Here is a 25,632-nt window from a genome sequence, read left to right as displayed (position 1 = left end):
ATAAAACTGCAGCCCAAAGGAAGGAATATTGTATTTACTCTCTGTACATATACTGTAATCTAATGATGGAAAGAGTCATAAGTTCATTGGACATATCTTGAGTATAGATCAGAGTTCTACAAATATCACTAGTATATTTACTAGGGACTTGGAATTTGGGGGCTGTAAGTTGAACTGTATAGGCATAAAGATATTCCAAATTCATAAAATCTTCAAAATTCTAAGGAATAAGGCCAATACCTCTTAATATGTTCCTTTGGGCACTATTATTGCTTATAGAAGGAGATGTGTAATTTTCATGTATATTTGGTCTATTTACAGCATTAAATACATGCAATACAAAGTTAGACTTAATATCTGTACTGCCAGGAAGGACATATACTATTAATAGTGTATTAGGAAATAAATCCCAGTACTAATCATAGTTGTATTATCAAGACACATAATCCAGATGGTTATTTATCTTATAATTATTTTTATCAGTGTTATCATTATCATTTTTTCTGTCATTTCTGTAAGTAAAAACAACAGTAGAGACATTTTTAAAGTCAAGATTTCATATCTGAAACGTAAGGCAAAATGTCTTTTGTGTTCTAGAAGAGTTGTAGTAAGTCCAATTTGGTGTCTTGGCATTTTGAATACTTAATTAGTTTTAAGGAAAAAATCAAATTAATGATAGTTTCTGAAGCAGTGTTCAGAAAAACCTCACTTAAAATTATTAATTATTGTTAGTTGACTTTGGGTCATTTGCCCCAGAATCCATAGGTAGGATGAGAAGGAGAAAGCTGAGCAAAAGTGAAAACATATAGAAAAGAGTAAGGAAACTATATAAAGAGAAACACAAAGTAATCTAAAGTGGTAAAATTATTGGGAAGATACTTTCCAGGTGCACCAAAAGGACCCTATTAGGTTCTATGAACTTGTACATGACATCAATGGTAATAACTGCAGATACTAAAATGGAGTGCTATATTTCCTGTCTGCAACTTGTTCTATCGATTCTTCCAGAATGGGCAGTTTTAAAATCTGTGTTTGATGACACATAGCTTCGTGTTTTAATAATATTACTAAATACTGGTTTAAATTATTGTTTTACTCCTCGGTATACATGGTTTCTTTACTCAAAGGCATCTTTTTGCCTTAGGGATAATGATTCAAAGTTCCTTATGGTTTTTCTGCTTTCAACAACCATAGGCACATGCCCTACCCCAAGGAAGGCACCAGCTGAAGTATCACTGGCTCAAGTTAACAGATTCCTAAAATTGAGTAGGTTCTAATCCCAATTCCTTATGTAATAATAATGTAACATTAGGTTGTCATTATTTCTAGTTATGTATTTTTGCAACTGGACCACAGAGTACTTCCATACATTCTAATTATTCTGATAGTAAAAAATTGTGGTGTTTGTCAGAATAACAATCATGTTTTTCTGTCTCTTATAGTAGTCTTATGAATGAGATCACCATCCAATAACCTTGCTTCTAAAGATATTACTGCATTTACAATTTTATTAGCTACAAAGTATAAAGTATAGTACAGACTACTAGACACATCTAAGTATGTTTTGTCCCACTGTCTTTAGGGAAAATAATGATTTTCAGTTGGGTACGTTGCTTCCAAGTCAACAGACAACACTTATCAACCTGTTGGAAGATTTGAAGCATACATACACAAACGTATTTCTTTCTATAATTTTCTGTTGCCTCCTCAGTTAACCCTAGGAGACATATGCTATTATATTCATCTTATGGTAGGGGAATGTGAGTTACACCATCACAGACCAGTGAGATCAGAGAGGGATTGAGCCCAGGCTTCTGGTCCTATGTGAGCCTATGTCATTGATTTTCTCTATAATCCTATCCAGTTAGTTAGCCATTCTTCAGTGGACAGTAGCCATCTCTTCCCTCCTTCCAAGCACAACTACATTGCAAAGGACAAAGATTTAATATCCACGGTGGGCATGTCCTGGTGTTCAACTGAAAAGCAGACAAAGTCCAGGCCAAACTCCAGTTTACCATCCCACCCTTTGGTTTCACTGGCTCAGAGGAGGAAAAATGGCACAAAGCACATTTCCATAGCTCCATACCCACAGCTCCATACGCGCCCCAGGCCACCATGTTGCCAGTAGCTTGTAAGCAAACGGCACCTGACCCACTTCAGGATACAATACAGCAGCAGACAGGGAGGAAGGAGGGGAATTCAGATGCTCTTCCACAAGACCTCTTCCTCACTGAGTCACGTGAGGTGCAAAGAGGCACATTTTGCCTGTTTAAGGATGTGCCCCTCTGGTGATGGTGACAGGTGATGTACATTCTACCCCTGACATGGATCCTCCTCAGAGTGGTTCAGGAGAACTGATTTCAAACAGAGTCATCATTAGAGTTGAATTATGTAAAGTTAAACCAAAGAGATTACACTAAATAGAAAATTAATGTCTCCTCAGAATTCATGTCTACATTTTACAGTCATGTACGTTTTTGAGATTACGTATGCTTATTTACCTATATGATGCAAATATTGTATAAGAGTGTGCTAATGGGAACCTCTTTCCAACTCCCTGTTCCGTGCTATCAAGTTGCTAACATGATATCAATGACAACGGGGTATATCCCCTATAAAAATCAGGAAATTCCAAAAAACAAACAAAAAACCCCCAAACCAGTGCATTCTTCTCCTTCCTCCCTAGAGGGAGCCTGTTGTGAGGTTTTTACCAGTGCACCCTCATCTTTAAGCCTCAATGCCCTTGGCCTCAGACCTTTGGCCAAGAAGGTCCTTAGCCTTCTTATGGAAGAACTGAAACTATGGAATTTCAGGGAAGCAGGACATTTCCAGGTTTTGTGAAGATAAGATCAGGTTTCTGATCCCTTAGGCTAGACTTCAAATACTTCAGGAGAAGCGTTATAGGATTCATACTAGTTTAGGTTTGCAGCTAATTTTCATGCGGCCTATGTAGACATGAGACTGGTTTCTATGTGGATGCATCCAGGAGATGTGTGTGACAATACAGGGAGATTGATTTCAGCGTAGTACCTAGACTCTCTTAAACAAATAAGCAAAATGAGTCTCTTCATATTAAGATAAATGTATATAAATAAAAAGGTAAGTTCAACTACTTTTACTACAGAGAATGCCAATAACAGCAGTGTCTAAGAGGAAAGTTACCAGGCAGTAGCTTTACAAAGAGACAAATGTTGGTCTATCCTAACTTTTTCTCTGTAAATGTAAATTTCTCCCTACTGTCTCTTCCTAATGAATACATTCCAGAGATCGTTAACCATGGCTGAGGTTTCCAAACGTGGTACGGTGCATAGACGGAATTCAAAGCACCCATGAAATTGTTGACCCTGCATAGAAGGTGTTGTGTGTGTATAAATATTCATTGACTTCATCACAAACTCAATAAGGTCAATAACCCCCAATTTTTAATTCTGTTTTTTGAAAATTGGAGTTATGTTTGCCCATTGCAAATGTTCTAGGATTTCCCACCTTCTCTGAAGTTCTTCAAAGTTTATTAATGGAGGATGAATAATTCATCTCCAAGTTCTCTCACACCTTGGGAGACAAGTTACAAGGAGCCAAACTTTAAAGCAATTTAAAGAATATAAAAATTTCTGGGATTTTCACATTATCTTCCTTCCATTAATCATCTTGCTTTGAAGACATTTTGGGGGGACAGTAAGATAATTATTTACCAATGACCTTAAATTTATTTAATGTTAACATAGTATCCATCAGGTTTTATGTAGTATATTCTAGTCTAAATTTCTATTTAGGAATGAATATATATTTTATCAAATATATTAATATATTAAATATATTAATATTTAAATATATTCATATGACACAGAATTTAGAAACTGAACATATAAGTAAAAATCCATCATAAATTTTAACTTTTTCACATCGTTGTATATTGAGCATATTCCACATTCTTAGAAATTTATATGTAGATGTATATAATACGCACAGATGTATATATCTGTGATCCCAAAGCTAGGGCCAAGAACTCAAAGCCGATCAGTATTGGCATACTTTACAATTTTACAGGAACAAGAACAGTGGAACTCTCTGGGACCTGGTGATAAGCACCAGTTCAGAGGCTGCCTCTCCAGGATCTGACCATGGTGACCTCCTTATGGGGACCTCCTGTCTTTGTGGAGTTGGGTTTATGGTCATTCCTCTCAGAAAAAGATATTATATAAAGAAAAAAAACTAGAAAAAGAGGATGGAAATGTCAAATTTTATCCCAAAGTCTGAGATGTCCCAGGGTGAATTCACTCATCCAATTAATTAGTAATTACTGTTATCCAAGATTGAAATAAAATATATTTAGAGTTTTGCAAATGGGTGCCTGATAGCCTAGGACTTCTATGGAAAACTTACTAAGACACTAACGGCTCCAGGAATTAAGAATGATTGGAAACCACTGGGATGAAGAGTATTTCATTCTTTTAATATTACTACTAAGTTGCTTTTTGATATTAAGTGTTAATCAGTTTTTCCTATTACATATAAAATTATGATGAGTATCTTCTTAAAGAATTTTTATCCCTATGTATTATTAACAGTTTTGGTGAATATTCTAAGGTTGAAATTGCTCTCCAAATAATTTATTAAAAAACCTGCTACGCCTACTAAAATATTATGAGGATATATATATATATATATATATATATATATATATATATATGTATATCATATCAGTACTGATTAATGTTTAATACACAATATCTTTACTTTATTTATTGAATTTATTTTTATGTGATCCAATCCAGTGTTTCATGCGTACAAGGGAAGTGCTCTACCATTGAGCTATAACTCCAGCTCACTAAGTGCTTTTTAGTTATTAGAAGGTAAAATATGTCTTTTTGTTTGTAGACAAGGTCTTTAAAATATTCTATATTTTATTTCAATTATTTTATGGTAACTATATTTGAGAAAATAGAACTTATCAAAAGACCTTTCTATCCTTATAAATTTATAAATATTTAAATTTATAAATTTATAAATATTTATAAATATTACACAGAAAGGAGAATTTCTTATCCAGTATTTTATAAAATATATTAGATAGTGCTTTATATATAATGCACAGCACATTCTCAAGAGGAGTCGATGCATAACTAATTACCAATTATGGTCATTTGAATATTGAGAGGACCTGGTAGAAGGAAGCTTGGTCCGCACAGTGGCAGTATCAGAAAGTAGTGTGGACCTTTAAGAGGCGGGGCCTGCGGGAGCTACTTAGTTCTTGGAGGTGTGTCCTCAGAGAGGACTGTAGGACTCTAGTTCTTTCTTTCTCTGCTTTGGTTCAAGATTTGACTGTTCCTACATATTCTCCTTCCATGATGTGCTACTATTTGCCACCATCACCAGAGGCCAAACTAACATGGCCCACTTGATCTTGGACTTAAAAACTCCAAAACTATGAACTAAATAAACCTTTTCTAAGAACATAGATGCCTCAGGTACTTTGTTATAGTAACGCAAAGCAGACTAATACACCAGTAGAACGATTACAAGTGTGATCTGAACTTACCATATGGCCCTAATGGCATGGTCCTTCTCTTTAAATTATTACTTTGTTATTAAAATTTTTAAAATATTTCAAATTCTCAGGATTGGACATTTAGAATTACACAAAATGAAATATATGTTTAATTTATGTTTTAAACATGAAATTTCCTTTTTGTTTTTTGGAGAAGAAAACCATGTATAGGCATGTGAGTGACACTAGTACAACAGTGCAGTGGTGACTGAGGCTCACTCGCAGTCGCCAGTGTTCACTCACGTCACTTGCATACCTCGTAGTCCAAGTCCAGATAGTCGAACTCCCCGTTGGTGCGGAAGTGCTGCACACTCCTGTCCAGTGTGAGGTTGATGCTCCGTCCCTGGCGCTCGATGACCACAGAGTGCCAGTGGTGATCATCCAACAGGGTTCCCGTCATCACAGATGTGTGGCCATAGATGGGGCCCAGCTGGTTGCTTCCTGAGTCACCAGGAGAAAAAGAAACAATAGGTGGCTGCAGGGCCCACTCGGGGTCCGGTGGGTCTTTCCTTTCCAACACCCAGCCAGGCTGAGGATCGTCACAGCTGCCTCCATTAGAGGCAGACCAGGAGAACTAGTAGGTAACTGAGCTAAAAAGACTCTTACAAAGTACAGGAAAGATCCCAGTGAGTTGTGAGGCTGAGGCAGGAGCTGCTCAAGTTGGAGGCCAGCCTCTACTTGAAAATACCCTGTCTCTAAATAAAAATTTACAAAGGGCCAGGGGTATAGATTAGCATCTCTGAGTTTACTCCCCAGTACCAAATACATGAAGGTTATCAAGATGAAATTCTTTCTTTTCCCTTAAAAATTAGTATTTTTTATAGTGCCATAATTTCTGCTAATTTTTGGTAGATTCCTTAGGAAGTAAGTATCACAGGGGGTTCTGGAGCCACAGGGTCTGGGGTCTGATGCTGCCTCGACATGAGCTTGATGCCTGAGCCAGGTCTTGGGAGTCTATTTGCTCAGGTGTGAAATAGGGGGAAGAATCCTCATCATTTCTTCATTCATGAAGAGGAAATCAAATGTTGAGGCATGATGGTGAGTGAGTGAGTGTGTGTGTGTGTGTGTGTGTGTAAGAGAGAAAGATGAGGAGAGACAGGCAGTGGGGCCGGGCTGGAAGGAGGGGAGGAGGAGAGGAGCACACATGTGAGTGGCCAGGCTCCCTTGAGTTTTCCTGCTTTGAACACACTGGAAGCTGAGCCGCAGGAAGCCCTGCCTGATGTTGACCGAAAGGCATTAAAGGGGACATGAGATGTTTGAGTGGCGATATTTCTAAGACTGTCATAAAGTCTGTTCAGTCACAAAAACTCTAAGTAAACTGCTTCCCGGTGAAAAAGCAATGAACTTTGTGTGTGTTGGGGGCAGGGGTGGTATAACCATTTCCTGGTTTCAGAAAGGTGAGGTCACACCTCCACACACCACAGTGGGCTTTGAAAGGCCACTCCAGGTGTTTGCCTGGGTGTTTAGATATAATCCTCTGCTGCCTGGGTGTGCACACGTTCACGGCTTCCCTCAGTCCCTCCCTCCTTCCTTCTACAGAGTCCTGTTTTAAAGATGACCTCAGGCTGTTTTACTCAGGTAGCACAGAAAATGAATACCTGTTCATTACCACAAGCAGACAATACTAAGAAAAATCAACAAATAAACTAAGAAAAGATTATATATTCCACCACTAAAAATGGTTTGGTGTGTTTCCTTCCAGATTTTTATATGAATACATCCTTCTCATTATATACATATATGTATATATGTGTGTTTGTATGTATGTGTTTATGTATATGAAATTCATACATATAAATATTTAGGTTTATATATGCACATTTAAGGCAACAGTATTGACACCCATGTTATTTATGTGCTATGGATCATTATGTAGTATTTCCCCATACAATTAAAAATTAGCATAGACTTGTCAGATGTTACCAACATATTTCTTCTACTCATGTAACAATTTTCAATTTTTTACATTGTAATTAATATTTAAAAAGTTCATCTTTGGACTTAAATTCTCTGTAAGCATTTCTCAATTTTCCCTTAGGATTATTGGAAAACATACACAAGCTATTTTAAATATCTACAGATACACTGCTTAGTCATTTTCCCAAGAACATCATCTTAATTAAAGAATGATAAAAAAGTATATTTTCTTACATATTCAACAGCACTTATTTCATCATTTCAAGACTTGGAAAAAATTAGTAACTTGTTATTTTATGGTGCATTTTTTATAGCTAGTGTGTGGTTGAGAATTGGTGTTTATAGGTGGTTTACATTCTTTTTTAATGAGTTGACTTTAATATCCTGTGCCTACCTTTCTTCTAACATCTTGGTATTATTTAGGAATGATGATTTTTTTGTTTAATGATTTATTATTTAATGAATGACATTAAATTTCTATATTTAATACCTGCATTTTCCTAAATTTCACATGCACTTGACATTTTGATTACTAATGTAAAGTAACATTTTATAATTAAGTAGTAAAGTTCTTTTGTGAATTTTTCCTATCTTCCTTTTCTTATAGAAACTATTATTTTGATAAGATCAGATTTTGAATGTGAAAAGTTCTATAATAAATAATAAATGTTTAAGATAATGTATCATTACCTACATTAAAAACTAAAGTTGATTGCCAACATGGTGAATTATTTTTCTAGCTTTTAGTATAATTCTGATTTTCAAAGTAATACAAGTTAGTACACAGCTTGCAAGCCATATTCAGGAATGTTGGAACACTCAGTTGATAATTGGTAAGAAAGTCAAATAGGCAGCATCTCTTTGGGTATTCTAATCTTCAGTGTTGTAGCTTTCCACTGTGATTCGTTCAACATGTAATCTTTAGTTATTTATGTATTTTAAGGTATAAAATCTTTCTAGAATTTTTATAGCATTACAAGAGAAAACTTCAGGGGAATGCATGGTACCTTGAAAACACCCTTTCATACAACCTGCAGATTTTAGCCAAGCAAAAAAGATACCATTGCTTTTTATGAGTTGTAATTTCTATGCCAGGACCAACATGGTGGAATTCTTCTTTAGCTTTAAGTAAAACCTAGCCACATTACCAACACACAAACACGCACTGGTGGTATCATCCATTTACAAGCAATAGAAACTCTAAACAAACAGAAACTCACTTGAGTTACCTTTCCCTCCAAACAAATTATTTCTGTAGTTTAACTAGAATCCAATTTGAACAGTTTTACTATATTCAAAATATTTATTTTTTCTTATTTCATGTTTTTTACCTACAAAATCAGTCAATAAAACCATCCTTTCTGTTCCTCTGAGAGTAAATTGACTATAATCTCCATGCTGTCAAAACTAATATTCATTTCTCAGTCTTGATCTTAATGTGAGAATTCGCCATCATGGGTCACTTCCTTTCCTTCCTTGGTCTCTGTGATAACAATGCATTCTTTATTTCCTGCCCTCAGTGTCTACTTGTTCTGGATTATAGTACCTGCCCTCTCAGTGCCATGCATGCAGTTCTATAATAGAAACCCCTGTATATGTGAGAGGCTACTCAAATGCACCAGGTTCAAAAGGACTTTAGAGTTCCTCCTAAATAGTTTTCCTGTTTTGAAAAGTGACACTGACATCTATTTGGTGCTCTAGTCCAAATCCCAGGAATTGCTCTTACTCTCTGCTCTTTTCTTCTTATGTAATACCCATCTCATCACAATGACCCTTGAATTGATCTATATCCTGGTTTTCCTAACACACATTTCCCTGCATCTCCACTGATAACTAACTCATGCAAGTTGATGCTGTCTTTCCCCTGAACTATGCAGAAGTTTTACTTTGACTCTCATGCCAGCATAAGCAAATATTTCACAGAAGTCCCAGTGCACTTTTGAAATTATGATTATAATGCCATAGAGTTTGAGGACTCCCAATAGATATCGATTTTAAAAATAATATCCAGACAGGTATGGTGGCACACGTCTGAAATCCCAGCAGCTCAGGAGGCTAAAGCAGGAGGATTTCAAGTTCAAAGCCAGGCTCAGCAAAAGCAAGGCAGTAAGCAACTCACTGAGACTCTGTCTCTAGATAAAATACAAATTAGGACTGGGAATGTGGCTCAGTGGTTGAGTGTCCTAAGTTCAATCCCAGTACCTCCACCCCTCAAAATAATAATAATATCTAGAGCCTCCACCATGCCCTGAAGCATCCCACAGGACTTGAACAGTTCCCATCCCTTCATCTCCTATCTCAATAACTCACAACATTCGTCTACACTGGCCTCCTTCCTGTTCCTTGATCATGAAGCTCTTTGCCTACAAGGATCCCTTCCTATGAAGTCCTTTTCCCCTTGAAGTCTTTATGATTAGTTCTTCATTTCCATCGCTCAGCTCTGAGTTTGAGTATTACATTTTCTCCTAAGAGAGAAATTTCCTTATTACACATTCCATTGAAGGCCCCGTTGCTTCAGATAGGGCATGTAAGTCTCCGCCCTTATCATATTCACCTCTTTAACTGATTTTATAATGCTTATTTGATATGGGGCCCATGTTTTTGACTCCAAGGAACACTAGCATCTTATCTTCTCCCACACTGAGTTAGAAAAGCAACTATCTATCCATACTGTATGTGCAGCAATAAATACTTACATTTATTTTTGTATGTTTTATAATAAAAGCAATAATAAGTAATATATTATTTAATTCCTGTATGGGTCATAAACTTCATAAGCTTAAGGACCTTGTGTCTCCATTGCAATGCATGCAGTTGGCTGTATCCTTTGTATAGTAGAAATGCATAATCAATATTTTTTAATGTAATACATCTATCCATATACACCAACCACTATGGATCAAGAATGAATTAACGACATAGTGGGGACTCTATTACAATTTACATTTTAAAGGGTCAAGTAAGCAACCGCTGCTCGTGGGAGTTTTAATGCACAGAAATAATGGTACCAGGCATCAAAACCAACCTAGGTTTAAACTGAGGACCAGCTTGGCTTTCTTCAGTTCCAAAGTGATGTAGTCCCCTTGCTGTCCTTCTCCGTGCAGGATGACCCCTTCACTTTCAGAGGTTTTAAACTTCAAGGCGATGACGTCCTTCAGCGTTTTCATCTTCTTGTTTCTGAATCTGTATGGTAACACGACGTGGCCATCGAAGTTGATGACATCAGCCCCTAGGAGAAGGAAAAAGAGCACGTTAGTGTGGCTGTGGGCAGAATCAGCGTCAGGGGGGCGGCCTGGGGCGTCTTTGCTGAGGGGCTGGGGTCCTGGGCACGGCCTGTTGTCACTCTTGTGATCTACTGTGTGTTCCAACGTGGATTCCATCGGGAGAGTGCATACAGAATGATCAGAAAAGCCACTTCAGTTATGATATTGATCATGAAAACTCATAATGGGTTATAAACTTCAAAAGTTAACTTGGGGATGTAGAGTTTTGTCCAACAAAGTGCTTTTTTTTTTTTCTTGTTTTGTTTTTGTCTCTAAGAGATTAGGAGATTTCATGGTTCATTCCTCAGGGACAATAATTTTTCATGATTTATAAATACATGTTCTACTAGACTTTATTCCACTTTTTGGACATGAGAATGGATAGGGTTGGATGGTCAACTCAGGTTTTCTCATGGTTTTTGTGTTTCACCACATTCGTAGTGAATTTGTAGTATTCAGAGTTTTTAATTAATTGAATTTTAGAAAGCTTCTTAACATTTGCTGTTGGGCATCCTTTCTGGAATTCCTTATTAGATCCTTGCATTTGGAATCAAGAGTTTGGGGCGCTGTTCCACTCCAGTGAACACAGGCAACCTCACTTTCCGTTGAGGAAAACAGTCTTCTGTTCTCTGAGACTATGAATCACAGAGGTTTATTTTAATAGGGGGAGGGGGAATCAACCATTAAATTTGGCTTCTGCTAACACTGCAAAGCCAATTAGACTTTCTCTTAATCCTCTAGACTGTCATAGCTGAATTCTAATGGCAATATCTTTATCTTCTGTGATGAGAGATAAAGGAGAGAAGGAATGGAATCTGATTTTCATATCGTAGGGTGAATTTATAATCCAGCAGTTGGGAGAAAATTCTTTTTGTTTTGAAAAATGAATAAACAAAATCCAGAAGGGAGTCAATTCTGATCTCTAGAAAGTAATTTTGCGGTCAACTTCATATCATTGACAGCCGAGTAATAAGCACATCATTGTTTTATATACTTTCTATATATATTAATTGACATAAAATATTCTCTTTCAACTCTCAGGAAGTAAATGTTGCTAGAGTTTAGAAGAAAGCATTCAGTTCCAGGTACATCAATATTTATGCAAATAATGATGCCTTTCTACCTCACTTTTAGTGAAATGAGAAAATGTGACAGAAAGAATGAGTATGGTTAATTTTTTCCGACATTCCTAATATTATTTAATAAAATTATGAAGAAAAGCTATCTGTGAAGACGAAGTCTCATTTCATCAATGCCAAGTAGTCCTCAGTGCATGCTAGGAAACAGATCAGATGCTTTGCAAGTCACATTTCACACATTGCTAATCAGAGTTTTTCTATGAATGGGTTAAATGCTTCCAAAATATCAGCATGCTTGCTTGCATGTGTGACTCAGAGCTAGCTCAAAAATGATAAAATTCCTTGAGATAATCTATATTGTATAATTTACACTTAGACCCATACCATACACTTTAAAAAGAGACAGAGATAGTGTGAATTAGTGGGAATAACATCAGAGTTTAGTTGTGTTTTCTACAAAAATACATTAAAATTTCATTTGACATCTAATAGTATGTTGTGCTTACTTTAGGACAAGCCACTTTCCCCCCCTATTATCCTGATTACTTCTCGCTCCCTAGAATTAAGTTTTCTATACAGTGATTAAATATGTGTGGTCGAACTGTTTAAGCAATCGGAGGAACAATAATGGCTAGTCAAAAATTGAATGCAAAATCATAGTGTTTCCACAATTTTTGCTTCTAACAATATCTTAGAGAACTGGAAATGGGCCTAATTCATCAAATTGTCTTGGTAGAGGAGGGCTTTTAAAATAATTCATGTTAATCTTTATAGTCTCAGTTTGGATAAGATATTTTAAAGATGTGAGCAGCATGTAAGGATGTAAAAATTTTAAAAATAACTTTTTTATATTTGTATGTTTGTCTAAGACTGAATCAGTTAAAAATGATGGAATGAATTCTTGCCTCAATCCACAAACCCAAAAATATTATCTGTATTACCATTGTTTAAAGGTTGTCCAAAACTTAATATGTTTATTTTATAAAGAAATCAAATAATATAAAAGTGTTGAAAATAGGGAATTAGATCCACAAGAGATCACCAATGTTAATGAGTAATAGGTTTTGTGTAGCCTAGATTCTGTACATTTTACCTATCAATCTATCCATCTATGTGAAGTACAGAATAATATATATATATATATATATATATATATATATATATAATTTTGTATACATTCAGATATACAATGATTATATCACATGCATATTATATTATTGTGTATAAGCACATATATACATATGTGTATATATGAGTTTATATTTTATATATAAATGTCTAAAGATACATATTTAACATAATTTGGGCAAGTAAACATAAAGTCACCTCAAAAGTTTGAAATGCATCTCTGAAACTAATGTGTAAAAACAGAAGGTAGAATTTGCCTGGTTTTTCAAACTTTACATGAATGTGAATCCACGTATTACTTTTAAGCCATATGTCAATATTTTAGATACATTGACCATTGTTTATGATACAGTGTGACTGCTATCTCCATTCTCTCCCTCCTCAGTCAGCTCTCTTCCTTCACACAGCACTGAACTCCACCTGATATACTGGCACGTTTATGAGTTCACCACAAATCCCCTCTAAGAATGAATGCATTGGACACTTTATTTAGCTCATCTTGAAGCCCACTACCTAAAATGATGCTTCAAACAATGTTCATTGAATATTTGTTGAAGGATAGAATGCTATCTTTCATATTGTAATAAACTGGATGAAGTTATAATAAACACTATCACATATTTTCATTAAACATTTGGCACTAGATTGGAAGAAATTTTTAGAATCACTCTGATTTTCCTTGGTGCCACAATTACACATATGCCCAATGTTTCCACAGTCAGGAAAACAATGATATTATCAGATAATGTTTTTGGGTTTGTGGTTTGGGGCAAAAAATCATTCCATCATTTTTAACTGATTCTGTCCTAGACAGACATACACAAGGATAGAGTCCTGCTTGTTCTTTCTGTATGTAACTGGATCTCATTTCTTCCTTGTAATTTATTGACTTTTCTTTTGACTTGTCTGTGGTTTAAACCTAAATAAAAAGTTAAAATAGATCACTTAACTACATCCTTTGAAAAATGGCCTAGAGATAGACTAAAACATCATGTTTACTTTGGCAAAGAAGAAACTAAACAAAATCCTCAAAGATTTTTTTTTTTTTTTTTTTTTTTTGCGAAGACCAACATCTAACATTTTCTACAGTCTCTTTCCTGAAAACGTGCTCCTTTGCCACTAAGTGCTTGGTATCTCATGGTACAGCAGCAGTATCAGAGGACTCTGACTGCCTCTCTCCATAACCTTTCGACTCCCACCCAAGCCCGAGACACTGATACCCATGGATATTCCATTGGTATATTTATCTCCTAGCCCAATTCTTAATTGTTTCTCTGGGCCTTGTTTCTCTGGGCCTTGTTTCTCTTGTCCTCTTATCCAAAATTTAGTCACTCAAGCCAGAGTTTGGCCACTTTCTTGAGCTCCTCTTTCTCTCGCCCACCTACACTCAGCACTTCCAAGTCCTAGAGACTTTAGCCCTGCCACATTTTTTTGAACTCACTTTTATGTGTCCTACCACCTGGTTGCCGTCACCTCTCATGTGGCCCATTGTTCTAACAAACTTAAATGAACGATTCCCATCCTCCATGCTGATTTCCCTCCATCTGTTCTCTCCAGAGAACAGCTTTCTGAAATAAACTCTTTGGCGAGAAGACACAATCCCAGCTCTGCCAGGTAGCCTACAACACCTTCAATGGTATCACCTGGTTAAATTCCAGGCGTCTTCAAAGCCCTGGGGAAGCTTCACCCACCTGCAAGCTTCCCTGGGCAAAGCTGCCTTGCCTCCTGTCCCATGGCACCCTGGTACCTTGTCACCCCACTCCCCAGGCTCTAGTGACATTACCCTTTAGGGGCCTCATTTTCTCTGTGGACTTTAAGTTCTTCTAAGGTACAGACTTTGGATTGTTCTACTTTGCCTTCTTGGCACAACAAATCCTTCTTCAATTGATCTAAACACGATGGGTATTTGAAATAACAAGGCGAAAAGGAGAAGTTCTTATTTCCCTGCAATATCATACCTGGTGCCAGAAAATTTACTAAGGGCACAGACTTATACATTATTTAATGATATGTACTTATCTAACTATTGTAATTGTGGTTATCTGATATGAAGAAATAGTTAAAACATGAAATGCTATTAATATGCTCATTGTAGAGCTATTTGTTTATAACTCAAAAGCTAGAAAATTTACCAGCTACATGAGTTTAAATGCAATATATATGTACTATAGATATGTACGTGTGTGTATATATATAATGTGTGTATATATATAATGTGTGTGTGTTTGTGTGTATATATATGTGTGTGTGTGTGTATATATATATATATATATATATATATATATATATTTATCACTTTAAGAGAAACTTTCCTATTTTAAGATTAAAGTACTAAGTATTGAATATTATTTTAATAGTTATGTATATCATCCCAAGATTAATATTTATTGAAGTTTAGAAGCAAGATGGATTGATTTCTGTATTTTTTATTATTGAATTACTTCATAAAGAAAACTATAATACATGATGATTCACGGATGTCTAATTATATGGTTGGCTCACTTGAATCAAACTCAGAGATAGGAAAGTGTTAGTAATTTTTAAAAATTATATTGTTAAAAATTATATTATTGAATATCAAAAGACAACATTGAAGTACCCTCTGCCTCATGAAATTTTCATTAATAACACATACACACACACACACACGTGTGCACATGTTCTGGTCCCCCTCCTATCTGCTCACAACTCATAAGATCTTAGAAAACCAGAGCAATCCACTTCTGAACTGGGTTATAGTTCTAATATAGCTGATAATACATAGATAATAAGCAATTTCTGAAAATTAGCATAAAATCTATTTGCAGGAAATCCATGTGGAAGCTATTTTTATTTATTTTTGTAAATCAAAAAGTCAAACAAATTAGACTTGCCTTCTCTTTGATAATATTGCTGTTTACTGAAAATAGCTCTACAGTTTTGACCATAGAAAATCTATTTTTCGCTTGGGAAAAGTCTATTTAGAATTGTAAATCCCAAGTACAGGCTACAAAGATGAGGAAATGAACCTGATATTAAGAAACTCCTCAGGATGTCTTCTGACTTAAATTATTCCCAGCATATCTTTCAGGTTCTTAAAAATCTCTGGTTCCACTTAAAACATCATTGTCAGTTCTGGTGTCTGAATTTCTATGCTGTGTGGGCTAACGGATGGCAATTTGGTTGGAAAGGGTGCTGGGGCATTTGCTTTCAGATACTGTTTCAACAGTAATTTATATTAACATCAGGAAAGGATCAATGCTCTGTATCTGAAGCAGGGATAAGGCAAATGGACTGGTAGTGGGTCAGGGATCACCAACCTGGTCATTTTTTGAAACTGCTGTGGCTTACTTCCATGTTCCCCCATGTTTTAAGCTTGTCTTTTGTTTTCTGTGCTGTGATATCCTGACATCTGGCACCATGCCAACCCTGCAGGGATCGCCCTTTCCTGGGTCAGCTAATTCCTAGATAGTAAACAACTGGCCTGCAAGCACACTTTCCAAAGAAAACCATCCAACCCAGAGTCCACCATCCAACCACCTTCTTTATGAAACTCTCCTCTTACGAGCCAGGATCCTCCTGCCCTAAATACCACCCAAGAGTCCAATGCTGCATGATTTAGGATAGCTCTAATACCCCAAAGCCCACTGAAATTATTCAAGTTATTACATATAAGCCTGCCTCATCCACTTCTCCCTGTAGAAACCCACAAAAAAAAAATCTCCTGGTCATGGCCCCTCACTCCCTTTGCCGCCTGACAGACCCTGGGAATTCCCTTCGTGAGCCCTCTGAGCCCATCCTGTGGCATGGCCTGGCTGTTCCTCTTGGGAACTATGGAACAATAATCCTTTCAGATAATTAATGATAATCTATCTTTTCAAATGGCAGGTGTTCCTCATATGTTGGACATACGTTTCAAATTTTCTACTAATACATTTTAAAATACCATATACAGAAAAATCTCTTGCTGTAAAAGGTTGGGTCAAATAAGAAAAACAATCTTGCAATTGCTTACAATTTATTTCATAGATCTGCATAAAGCTCTTTTCAAGTAAATTTTAGGAACCATTACTGATAGCCACTAGCATTCACTGAGATATCTTCCACATCTGGAGACTTGGAAAGACTCTGGAATTATTGAGGTAAAGGGTTGAGTTTTAAGAAGGCATTCATAGATGAGACATTCTATGAAAAGAGAATATAGATTGAGCGAAATAAATCCAGATGGATAGGGGAATAGAATGTTTGATTGTTTTAAGGAGCTTGATTCCTTGTGAATTTAATGTGTATGGCTTGCAGGTCATGGGCAGGGTTACACCTGGAAAAGGGAGGCCCCAGCCTCTGGAAGATGTGCCTGTGGGTGCCATGATGGCATTCTAAGCAGAAGGCGTGTGCTCAGGTTTACATCTTGGAAAGTTATCTCTACACATGTATGCAAGACTTAGAATGGAAGACGGGTAGAGAGGCAGAGGGAGCAAAGACACACCTGAAGACATAGTCTAATAGAATAGCCAAAGCCTAAACAAATCTAGGATTCAAGAGACGCCTCTGCTATTAAAGAATTCAGGGCTTTCTGATGATACATTGTGGCTACCAAAGATCTCAAATTAGTTCCAGCTTTTCTAGTGAAAGAAGAATTACAGATGAATATTGAATAGTTATAGTCAGAGTTGTGTCCAATAGCATGAAAAATTCAACATCACAAAAGCATCAAGACTTTCAATGGAATTTAATCTACCCTTAAAAATGTCAAAAATTCCTCTTTGATTTCCCTTATCTTCATTCACCATCTTAATTTTTTGACAGAATATCAGAAATGTTTCACTTCTTTAGTTTCCCACAATTCTATGCTCTATCCTTTTCAAATTCACACTTATAAAAGGAGCCAAGCCATCCTTTTAAAAATATATGATTGGTACTTTTCCAAACTATGCACACTTCACCAACAACTCCTGCAAAGATTCATGGACAAGTACTAGTATATAACAGGTGACTAGTAAAGAAAGTCTTTTTTTTATATATATACTGGTGAGTTAACCTAGGGATGCCAAAACACTATTTTTTATTTTGAAATAGTTGCTTAGGACCTTGCTAAATTGCTGAGTCTGGCCTGGAACTTGCAATCCTCTTGTTTCACGCTCCCAAGCTGCTGGGATCATAGGCATGTGCCACCACACCCAGCATGAAAGCAATTTCTATTTCCTTTATTTTGTGTGCTTTCCTGAAAGTTAAATGTATTAGTACAAATGATTTGTGCCTATTTGCAAGAGGTTGGGATGCTCAGTGTATTCTAGGTTTATTCCTATGGAGTAGAACATTACAGCTGGTTTATTTCATATACCTTTGGGTGAAACTTCCCTCAACATAAAGTAGGATTAATAAAGCTCCTAGTGTACACATGTTGGGAAATAATATGCTCTCTCTTCTCCACTAGAGCAGTTGGGTCCTGTCAGGTAGAATGATAAATGCTGCTCTGTGGCCTGGTCATCCACACACCTCAGTGCCTCGGCCCTGGAGGGAGTCTGATTCACTGTGACCTTGGGGCCATTGGTTACTCCATGACATCTGCACTTCCGGGCTCCGGTGAACAGGCTGAATTAATTTATTCTATACATGAGCAATGCTCACAGCATTTATGCTGAGAACCAGCCCTGACAAGGGTAAAATGATTTGAAACTCCTGATATTGGAAGTCACAACTTTAGTGCTCAAGGGGGATAGTCATTCCATACAAACAAACGAGGGACACTGGATTGTTGTAATAATCAGGGAGCCCCATCATTGCCCTTCACCTTCTCAGATTGGATGGAGATATGGGAACAGAGATATATTCTTCCTGATAGAACTCACCAGGAAAAAGACCCTGCTTCACGGCTTGGCCATGATAGTTGAGAATAATCAGGGGGTGGGGATGCTTGAGGGGGTCTCTATCCACCTGTAGGTAACAGTTGCTATATGGCATTATGTGTGTTATTCAAACGTTCGTTCTGTATAAAAGGCCAGAAACCCACATATTTTATGAAGTCTCCCTGCTTTTAAATGTTGAGCAGTGAGATTGAGTTAAGCAGAGGCTCCTGGCTGCTGACCCACATGGGTCATAACAGTTCTGAAAAAAAACTTGTTACTCATATTCCATAATTTACCTGTAAAAAAAAAACAAAAACTGCAGTGTGCGTCAGCAAAGATTTTAATTTCCAAAGGCAAATTCTATAGAAAGCAAGGTAGATGATTCTAAATAAATAGAATTGATGATTAAGAAAAATCAATTTAAATACAGGTAAGAGAGGGTTTGTTTCTCCTAAGAGGCCTGGGGTCATGACTTACAGGAAGGGGAAGCTGTATGCTGTGCTGCTGTTGCTAAAAGGTAGAGTCAACTTCCCAGGGGCAAGAATATCCTTAACATAGAAGAGATTTAACTGTTCAATTAATAAGAGATCACTAAATGTTGTTAATGTCAACTAAGTAAACCAGAAGCGTATTTGGAGAAGATTCTATAAAATGAAATGGGCCTTTATTCATTTTCTTATATTTTGTAGCTGGGCAAGGTACAAAACATATTTTTTGGTATTAATTTTGTAATTATGTCCGATTCTCAAGAAGGAAGGAAAAGAGAGGAAGGACAAGGGAGGGAGGTCTCAGAAAGGAGGAGCATGTTACTGGAACCTGAAGGAAGAGCAAGTCTTGAGATAAAACAGCAAAGAACATGGGTGAGTTGTGTTTAAATCATTGTATTTTCTGGAAGGTAAAGCTTGAAGTGATAAAATTGGAGATTTAGCTAGGGGAATTTGGCAGTGTTAAACGTGTGGCTTGGCATCTCTTGAATGTTTATAATAAAAATGTATGAGAGGGATGTGATTTAAAGATGGGATAATTAAAAGGAAAACAGAACTTGAAAGTGTGGAAAACTTTCCTTCTATCTCCATTAAGGAAAAAAAAATAATGCAAGGGTGTTTGGAAAGAACAAAAATGCACCAAGAAGCTATTTTATATGAAGATGAATATGGATTGGCCATGTCAGGGGAAACCAGGACCCATAGTCGAAACTGATGGAAGGGTTACTTGGAAGGCATTTCAGAGATCATGAGGGATGAGCTGTCCTTCCCAACATAGCCTCAGAGAGCCAAAGCTGGGACAACAGAACAATTTCAAAGGAGAAGCCATGGACATCTGCAGGACCTGGGCCTGCACTGTCCAGCACTGGCTCATGCTCTGCTCCCTGCAGTCCATTGTCAATCTGCTGCCCCAGACGTGGGTCCAGCATGTGGTGTACCCAGTAAAGTTGGGGGGTGCAGTTGTCTCCACTGGGTTTCAGAGTGATCCAGAGAGTTTCACAACCCAGAAAAGAATAACCACTGTGGGCATTGGGTCCCCACAGAAAGCCCTTTCTAGGTCAGTGTGAAGTGGTGCCATCGGGTAGGGTTGACCCCTAGGATTCCAGACCAGTAGAAGCCACCATAAGTGATCGCAACACAGAATGGCTGCAGTCTCATGACCCAGGTTCAGAGATGCCACAGAGCTGGGGTCACTGCTGAGAACTATCAAGGGGGCAGGACCTCTAGGTTGTGGGGGTTGGGAGACCACTCCAGTAGGCCCTGAAGTTGGGTCCTCCACCCCAGTGGGCCGAGGAGACACAGTAACTACCTAAAGAAGATTGTTTTCAAGCTTTAGCACATGTTGCCCTTTATTTCCTTTTTAGAATAGACATGTAGTCTTTTACCTATTCCTCCTCATATTTTGAAAGTACATAACTTGTTTGATCTTACAACTTCACAGCTCCAGAACAATTTGCCTCAAGATGAATCATACTTTGAGTCTCACCCATCTCTGATTTGTATGGTATTTGGTTCAGATTTTGAATTTAAAAGTTAAAGTTGATTCTGAATGATTTAAGACTTTGGCAGCTATTGGGTTGGAATGAATGTATTTTGCAAGTGAGACGTGCATGGACTTTAGGTGTCTAGGACAGAATGCTCTGTTCTGAATGTTTGTGTCCTTCCAGAATATACATGTAGAAACCTAACCACCAGTGTGCTTACCTTAGGAGGTGGGGCCTTTGGCAGGTGATTAGGTCATAAGGACAGACCCTCATAACTGGGATTAGTGCTGGTATAAAGAAGCCCCAGAGAGCTAGCTATCACTTCCATTGTGTGATACCAGAGCAAGACGGTGACTTCCATGAATCAGGAAGCTCTCGCTATTATGCAAATCTGCCATGATCTTGATCTTGGACTTCCTGGGTTCCAGAACTGTTAGATATACATGCTGCCTTTCTTTCTTTTAATAAAGGGCTCTAGTTTATGCCATTCTGTTATTTAAAGCAGCCCAAAATAAGATACCAACTAATACATAATCATTCATAATTGCAAATCTGCCTATTTGCAACCCCAAAAGCCACACTCATGACACTTGGCCATCATATGGGCATAGATGCAGTGTTTCAGAACATTTGGATCCCCAGATATACATTCACAGTAGATGTCCAGTAGGCCATGCTTGCCCTTATTGCTTCAGCTTTCATACTATTGAAAAGATGTCTTTTTTCATTATCTGTTTGTGGCCATATTTTTCACATTTTTGTGCTTTTTGTGGATGGATTTTCCTGTTGCAAGTGCCTTCCTCCCAAATGTAGTGCTGAAGTACTGCTTGGTGTTTCTCCGAACCAGAAGGCTCTGATGTACTCTATAGGGAAAATACCTGTGTTAGATCAGCTTTCTTCAGGCCTGAGTGACAGTGCTGGTTACCGTGAGTCCAGGGCAAATGAAATAGCAGTGAATATGATTAGGTCTCCTTAAATAGAAACACACATCAGTCAACATTATAGATTGACTGGTTGACAAAAAGAAGTGACCAGAAGCTCATAGGAACCTAACTGCATATATCCTCTAGGAGCTTGTTCAGTATTTGCTAATTCAGTATTTGTGGAAACTATATCATGCAACTACTCTTAAAAATGAGGGTTTACTATATTTACATTGCATTTATTTATGTTTAAATGGGAAAGCAGAGAACAATTTCCAATAGTACATACGTCAATGAAAATGTAAGAAATTCTTAAATGAACCTTGAGGAAAATGATCAACCAACAGTAACTCTCTTCATAGATGTGTACAATGCTCCATTGGTACACTCTAAAAAAATACTGCTTCTTGCTATAATGATGTGACTTTCAGTATAAGTGGCCACAAGGAGAGCATGCAAACACAGATTCATTCCTCACATGTTACTGCACTCAACTTTGTGGTTCACATGTTTCATTATTATGATTAACCAAGTACTTTATAAACAGCAATTTCAGCATTAGCAATACAGGGATATATAAAATCTCAGATTCTCAGAGAATCACAGAATCTAAATCATATCTTCCAATTTCTATTTCCTGAGCGGTAGGGCTAAGAATCTTTATTTTTATTTAGCCATTTGATTATTGCTTACCTTTTCTGAATTTATAGGAAATATTATGCTTTAAATTTGCAACATAAGCTGGGCATGGTGGTGCATGACTATAATCCCAGCAGTTTGGGATGCTGAGGTAGGAGGATTGTGAGTTCAAAGCCAGCTTCAGCAACTTAGCAAGGCCATGAGTAACTCAGTGAGACCTTATCTCTAAGTAAAATATAAAAAATAGGGCTGGGGATGTGGTTCAGTGTTGAAGCCCCCTTGGGTTCAATCCCTGCTATCAAAAAAAAAATGCAACATAAAAATATATTTTATTGAGTCTACTATAATTAGAACATTGATCTATATTCTCTCTGAACCCTAAGTTACTTTAAGAACATATAGGTACTCGAATTTGATTGTATTATACATGTTATTAAATATCTATTAAAGTTATAGGTATTATTTTTTATAATTTATACTTTGAGTTTCTCTTCCTAACGAAAATCAAGTGTTTCTATTAAGGAGACCTGACATTTTCTTTTGAATAAGGGTCTGACCTAATGGAGATATTAGAACCTTATTGAGTATTTGAATCATTCCATAGCTCCAAGAAATGGATCATTGTGGATTCAAAAAATATAAAGTCATACAAACACCATAAATCCACATTAATTTTAGAAAAGACTTTTGAGGGCTATTAGGAAAGAAACTGAATTTGGAAATAGGACACATTTTGATATAATGCCTACACAGCTTATTTTCAACTTCCTGATTTTGGCATTTTTACAGCTTAGATCAATCCTAACAACTTATGCACTTCCCAAGGCATGACAGATGTGATACTGTAGAAGTTTTATTTTTAGTAGGTCAGTAAGTCCTTAACAAGTCAATGGTCAACTTTCTTTTAATGTAGACCTAGAAGCACAGAGATGTCTTCATTTTTTGAGATAAGTGGCATGCTGAGGCAGAAAATTTGTCAAAGAATTTAAGTGATGCTTGCTTTCTCATGACCCAGAAGCAGGTAGCTGAGTCAACAGCATCACATCCTCCCCATCAGGCAATCGGACAGTGCTTCTTGGAGCACAGAGACTAATGCCCAGACCCGGCCAATTGGCCTTTGAGGAAATCATTTCAATTTCTGGGCCTGTAAAATAAAGGAACAGATAATCTGCTATAATCTTTTCTGCTCCAAAATTAATCATCTCTTATTCTGGGGGATTTTTTGAAACTTACAAAAAGGTAACTATAATTAGAGGACACAAAAGACCCCGCCAGAAGACTTCTAGACCGGATAAGCAAATTCAACAAAATTCCAGAATACAAGTTCAACATAAAAGAAAATCAACAGCTTTCTTATAGTCTGATAATGAATTTGCCAAAAAAGAAAGAAAGAAATCAAGAATACTGCTCCAGTCACAATAACCTTTAAAAAATAAAATATTTAGGAACAAATCTAAGGAGGTAAAATATTGCTATAGTGAAAATTATAAAACATTGAAGAAAGAAATTGAAAAAAAAATCTTAGAAGATAGAAAGACCTACAATGTTGATGAAGAGGTAGAATTAATATCTAAAGGGCCATATTTCCCCAAATGATATACATATTCAGTGCAACTCCCATCAAAATGTCAATGATATTCTTCACAGAATTAGAAAAATACAGTCCTAAAATTTTAATTGAAGAATAAAAGATCCAGAAGAACCAAAGCAATATTCAACAAGAGTGAGGTTTCACAATACCTGATCTCACATTATACGACAGAAGTATAGTAACAAAACCAGCATGACATTGGCATAGAAACAGAAATACAGACCAATAGAATAGACTACATAGAGATGAATCCACATAGAAACAGTCATCTGATCTTTGACAAAGTTGCCAAAAGCATACATTAAAAAATAATAATAATAAATGAGAGAGACAGCATTTTTAACAAATAGTGTTAGGAACACTGGATGCCCATATGTACAAAAATGAAGTGTTAAGGCTTAGAAGTGTGGTGTTCCCCAAAAGCTTAGGTGTGAGATAACATAAGAAAGTTCAGAGGTGGGATGATTGGGTTGTGAGACCCTTACCTAATCAGTGCATTAACCCCTAATAACTGAGAGGTAGAGGATAGTTGGAGAAGGTAGACCAGGGCGGCCCTGTCTGGGGGATTTATGTTTTGTTCCTGGTGAGCTGAGCACTGTCTGCCTGCTGATGACCATGTCCTGTGCTACTTTCCTTCTCTGTATTCTTCTACCCTGATGTTCTGCCTGAATCGGGGCCCGCAGTGTTGGAGTCAGCCATCTATGGACTGAGACCTCTGAAACCACAAGCACCACGTGAAACTTCTCCTCTAATTGTTGCTGTCGGATCTTTTGGTCACAGTCACCAAAAGCTGACTGAAACAGAAGGTAGAACACTATCACTCACCCTGCGCCAGAACCAACTCAAGTGGATCAAAGACCTAGGAATTGGAAGAGAAAGAGGGAAACTACTAGGAAAACAAAAACATCGGAGCAACACTCCAACTGACGGACATAGGCACTGACTTCCGTAGTAAGACTCCTAAAGCTCACAAAATAAAACCAACAACTAGTAGGTGGGAAATCATTCAATTAAAATTTTCTGCACAGCAAAGGAAACAAAGAGTGTAAGGAGAGAGCCACAGAATGAGATAAAATCTTTCCTAGTTACTCTTCCATCAGCAAATTAATAACCAGAATATATAAAGAACTCAAAAAACGTAGCATACACAAAAAACTAATAATCCAGTAAATAAATGGGCAGAAGATCTAAACAGCCATCTCTCAAAAGAAGAAATATATATGGCCAAAAAAGATATGAAAAAAATTTTCAACATCCTACAATCAGGGTGATGAGAATCAAAATTACAGAGATCTCTTACCCCAGTTAGAATGGCAATTGTCAAGAACACAAATAACGATAATTTCTGGTAAGGATGTGGGGGAAAAGTTATTATACATAGTTGGTGGGATATTAAATTGATACGACCACTTTGGAAAGCTTTATGAAGATTTCTCAAAACACAAGGATTGAAATCACTACATGACTGGACTCAGATATCTCACTCCTCAGTATTTATCCATAAAAACTGAAATCAGCATACTTTAGTGATACGTGCATGCCCATGTTTATAGCAGCACAATCCACAATAGCCAAGTTATGGAACCCATCAATAGAAAACTGGATAAAGAAGATGTGAAACACATGCACACACATACAGAGAGAGAAAGAGAGAGAGAGAGAGAGACAACCACACACAATGAAGTTTTACTCAGTCATAAAGAAGAATGAAATTCCACCATTCACTGGTAAATGGTTGGAAATGGAGAAC

General features: G+C 36.9%; 1 protein-coding gene across 1 annotated transcript in view; it reads right to left on the bottom strand.

Moving 5' to 3' along the window:
• Window positions 1-25,632, bottom strand: part of Cntnap2 (contactin associated protein 2) — a 1,911,322-nt gene that overhangs the window by 1,047,160 nt on the left and 838,530 nt on the right. The window contains exons 5-6 of the mRNA XM_058574358.1: window positions 10,491-10,694; window positions 5,805-5,989 (exon numbers count right to left, since the gene is read on the bottom strand). Of these exons, the coding sequence (XP_058430341.1) occupies window positions 5,805-5,989; window positions 10,491-10,694 (389 nt within the window). The remainder of the gene's footprint in view (window positions 1-5,804; window positions 5,990-10,490; window positions 10,695-25,632) is intronic.

Source organism: Marmota monax, unplaced genomic scaffold (genome assembly GCF_021218885.2).
Source record: "Marmota monax isolate L192 unplaced genomic scaffold, Marmota_monax_Labrador192_F-V1.1 WCK01_AAM20220418_F8-fsc00193, whole genome shotgun sequence".
Lineage (NCBI taxonomy): Eukaryota > Metazoa > Chordata > Mammalia > Rodentia > Sciuridae > Marmota > Marmota monax.
Note: the sequence above shows the minus strand (reverse complement) of the source record. Positions and strands in the feature narration are given on the sequence as shown.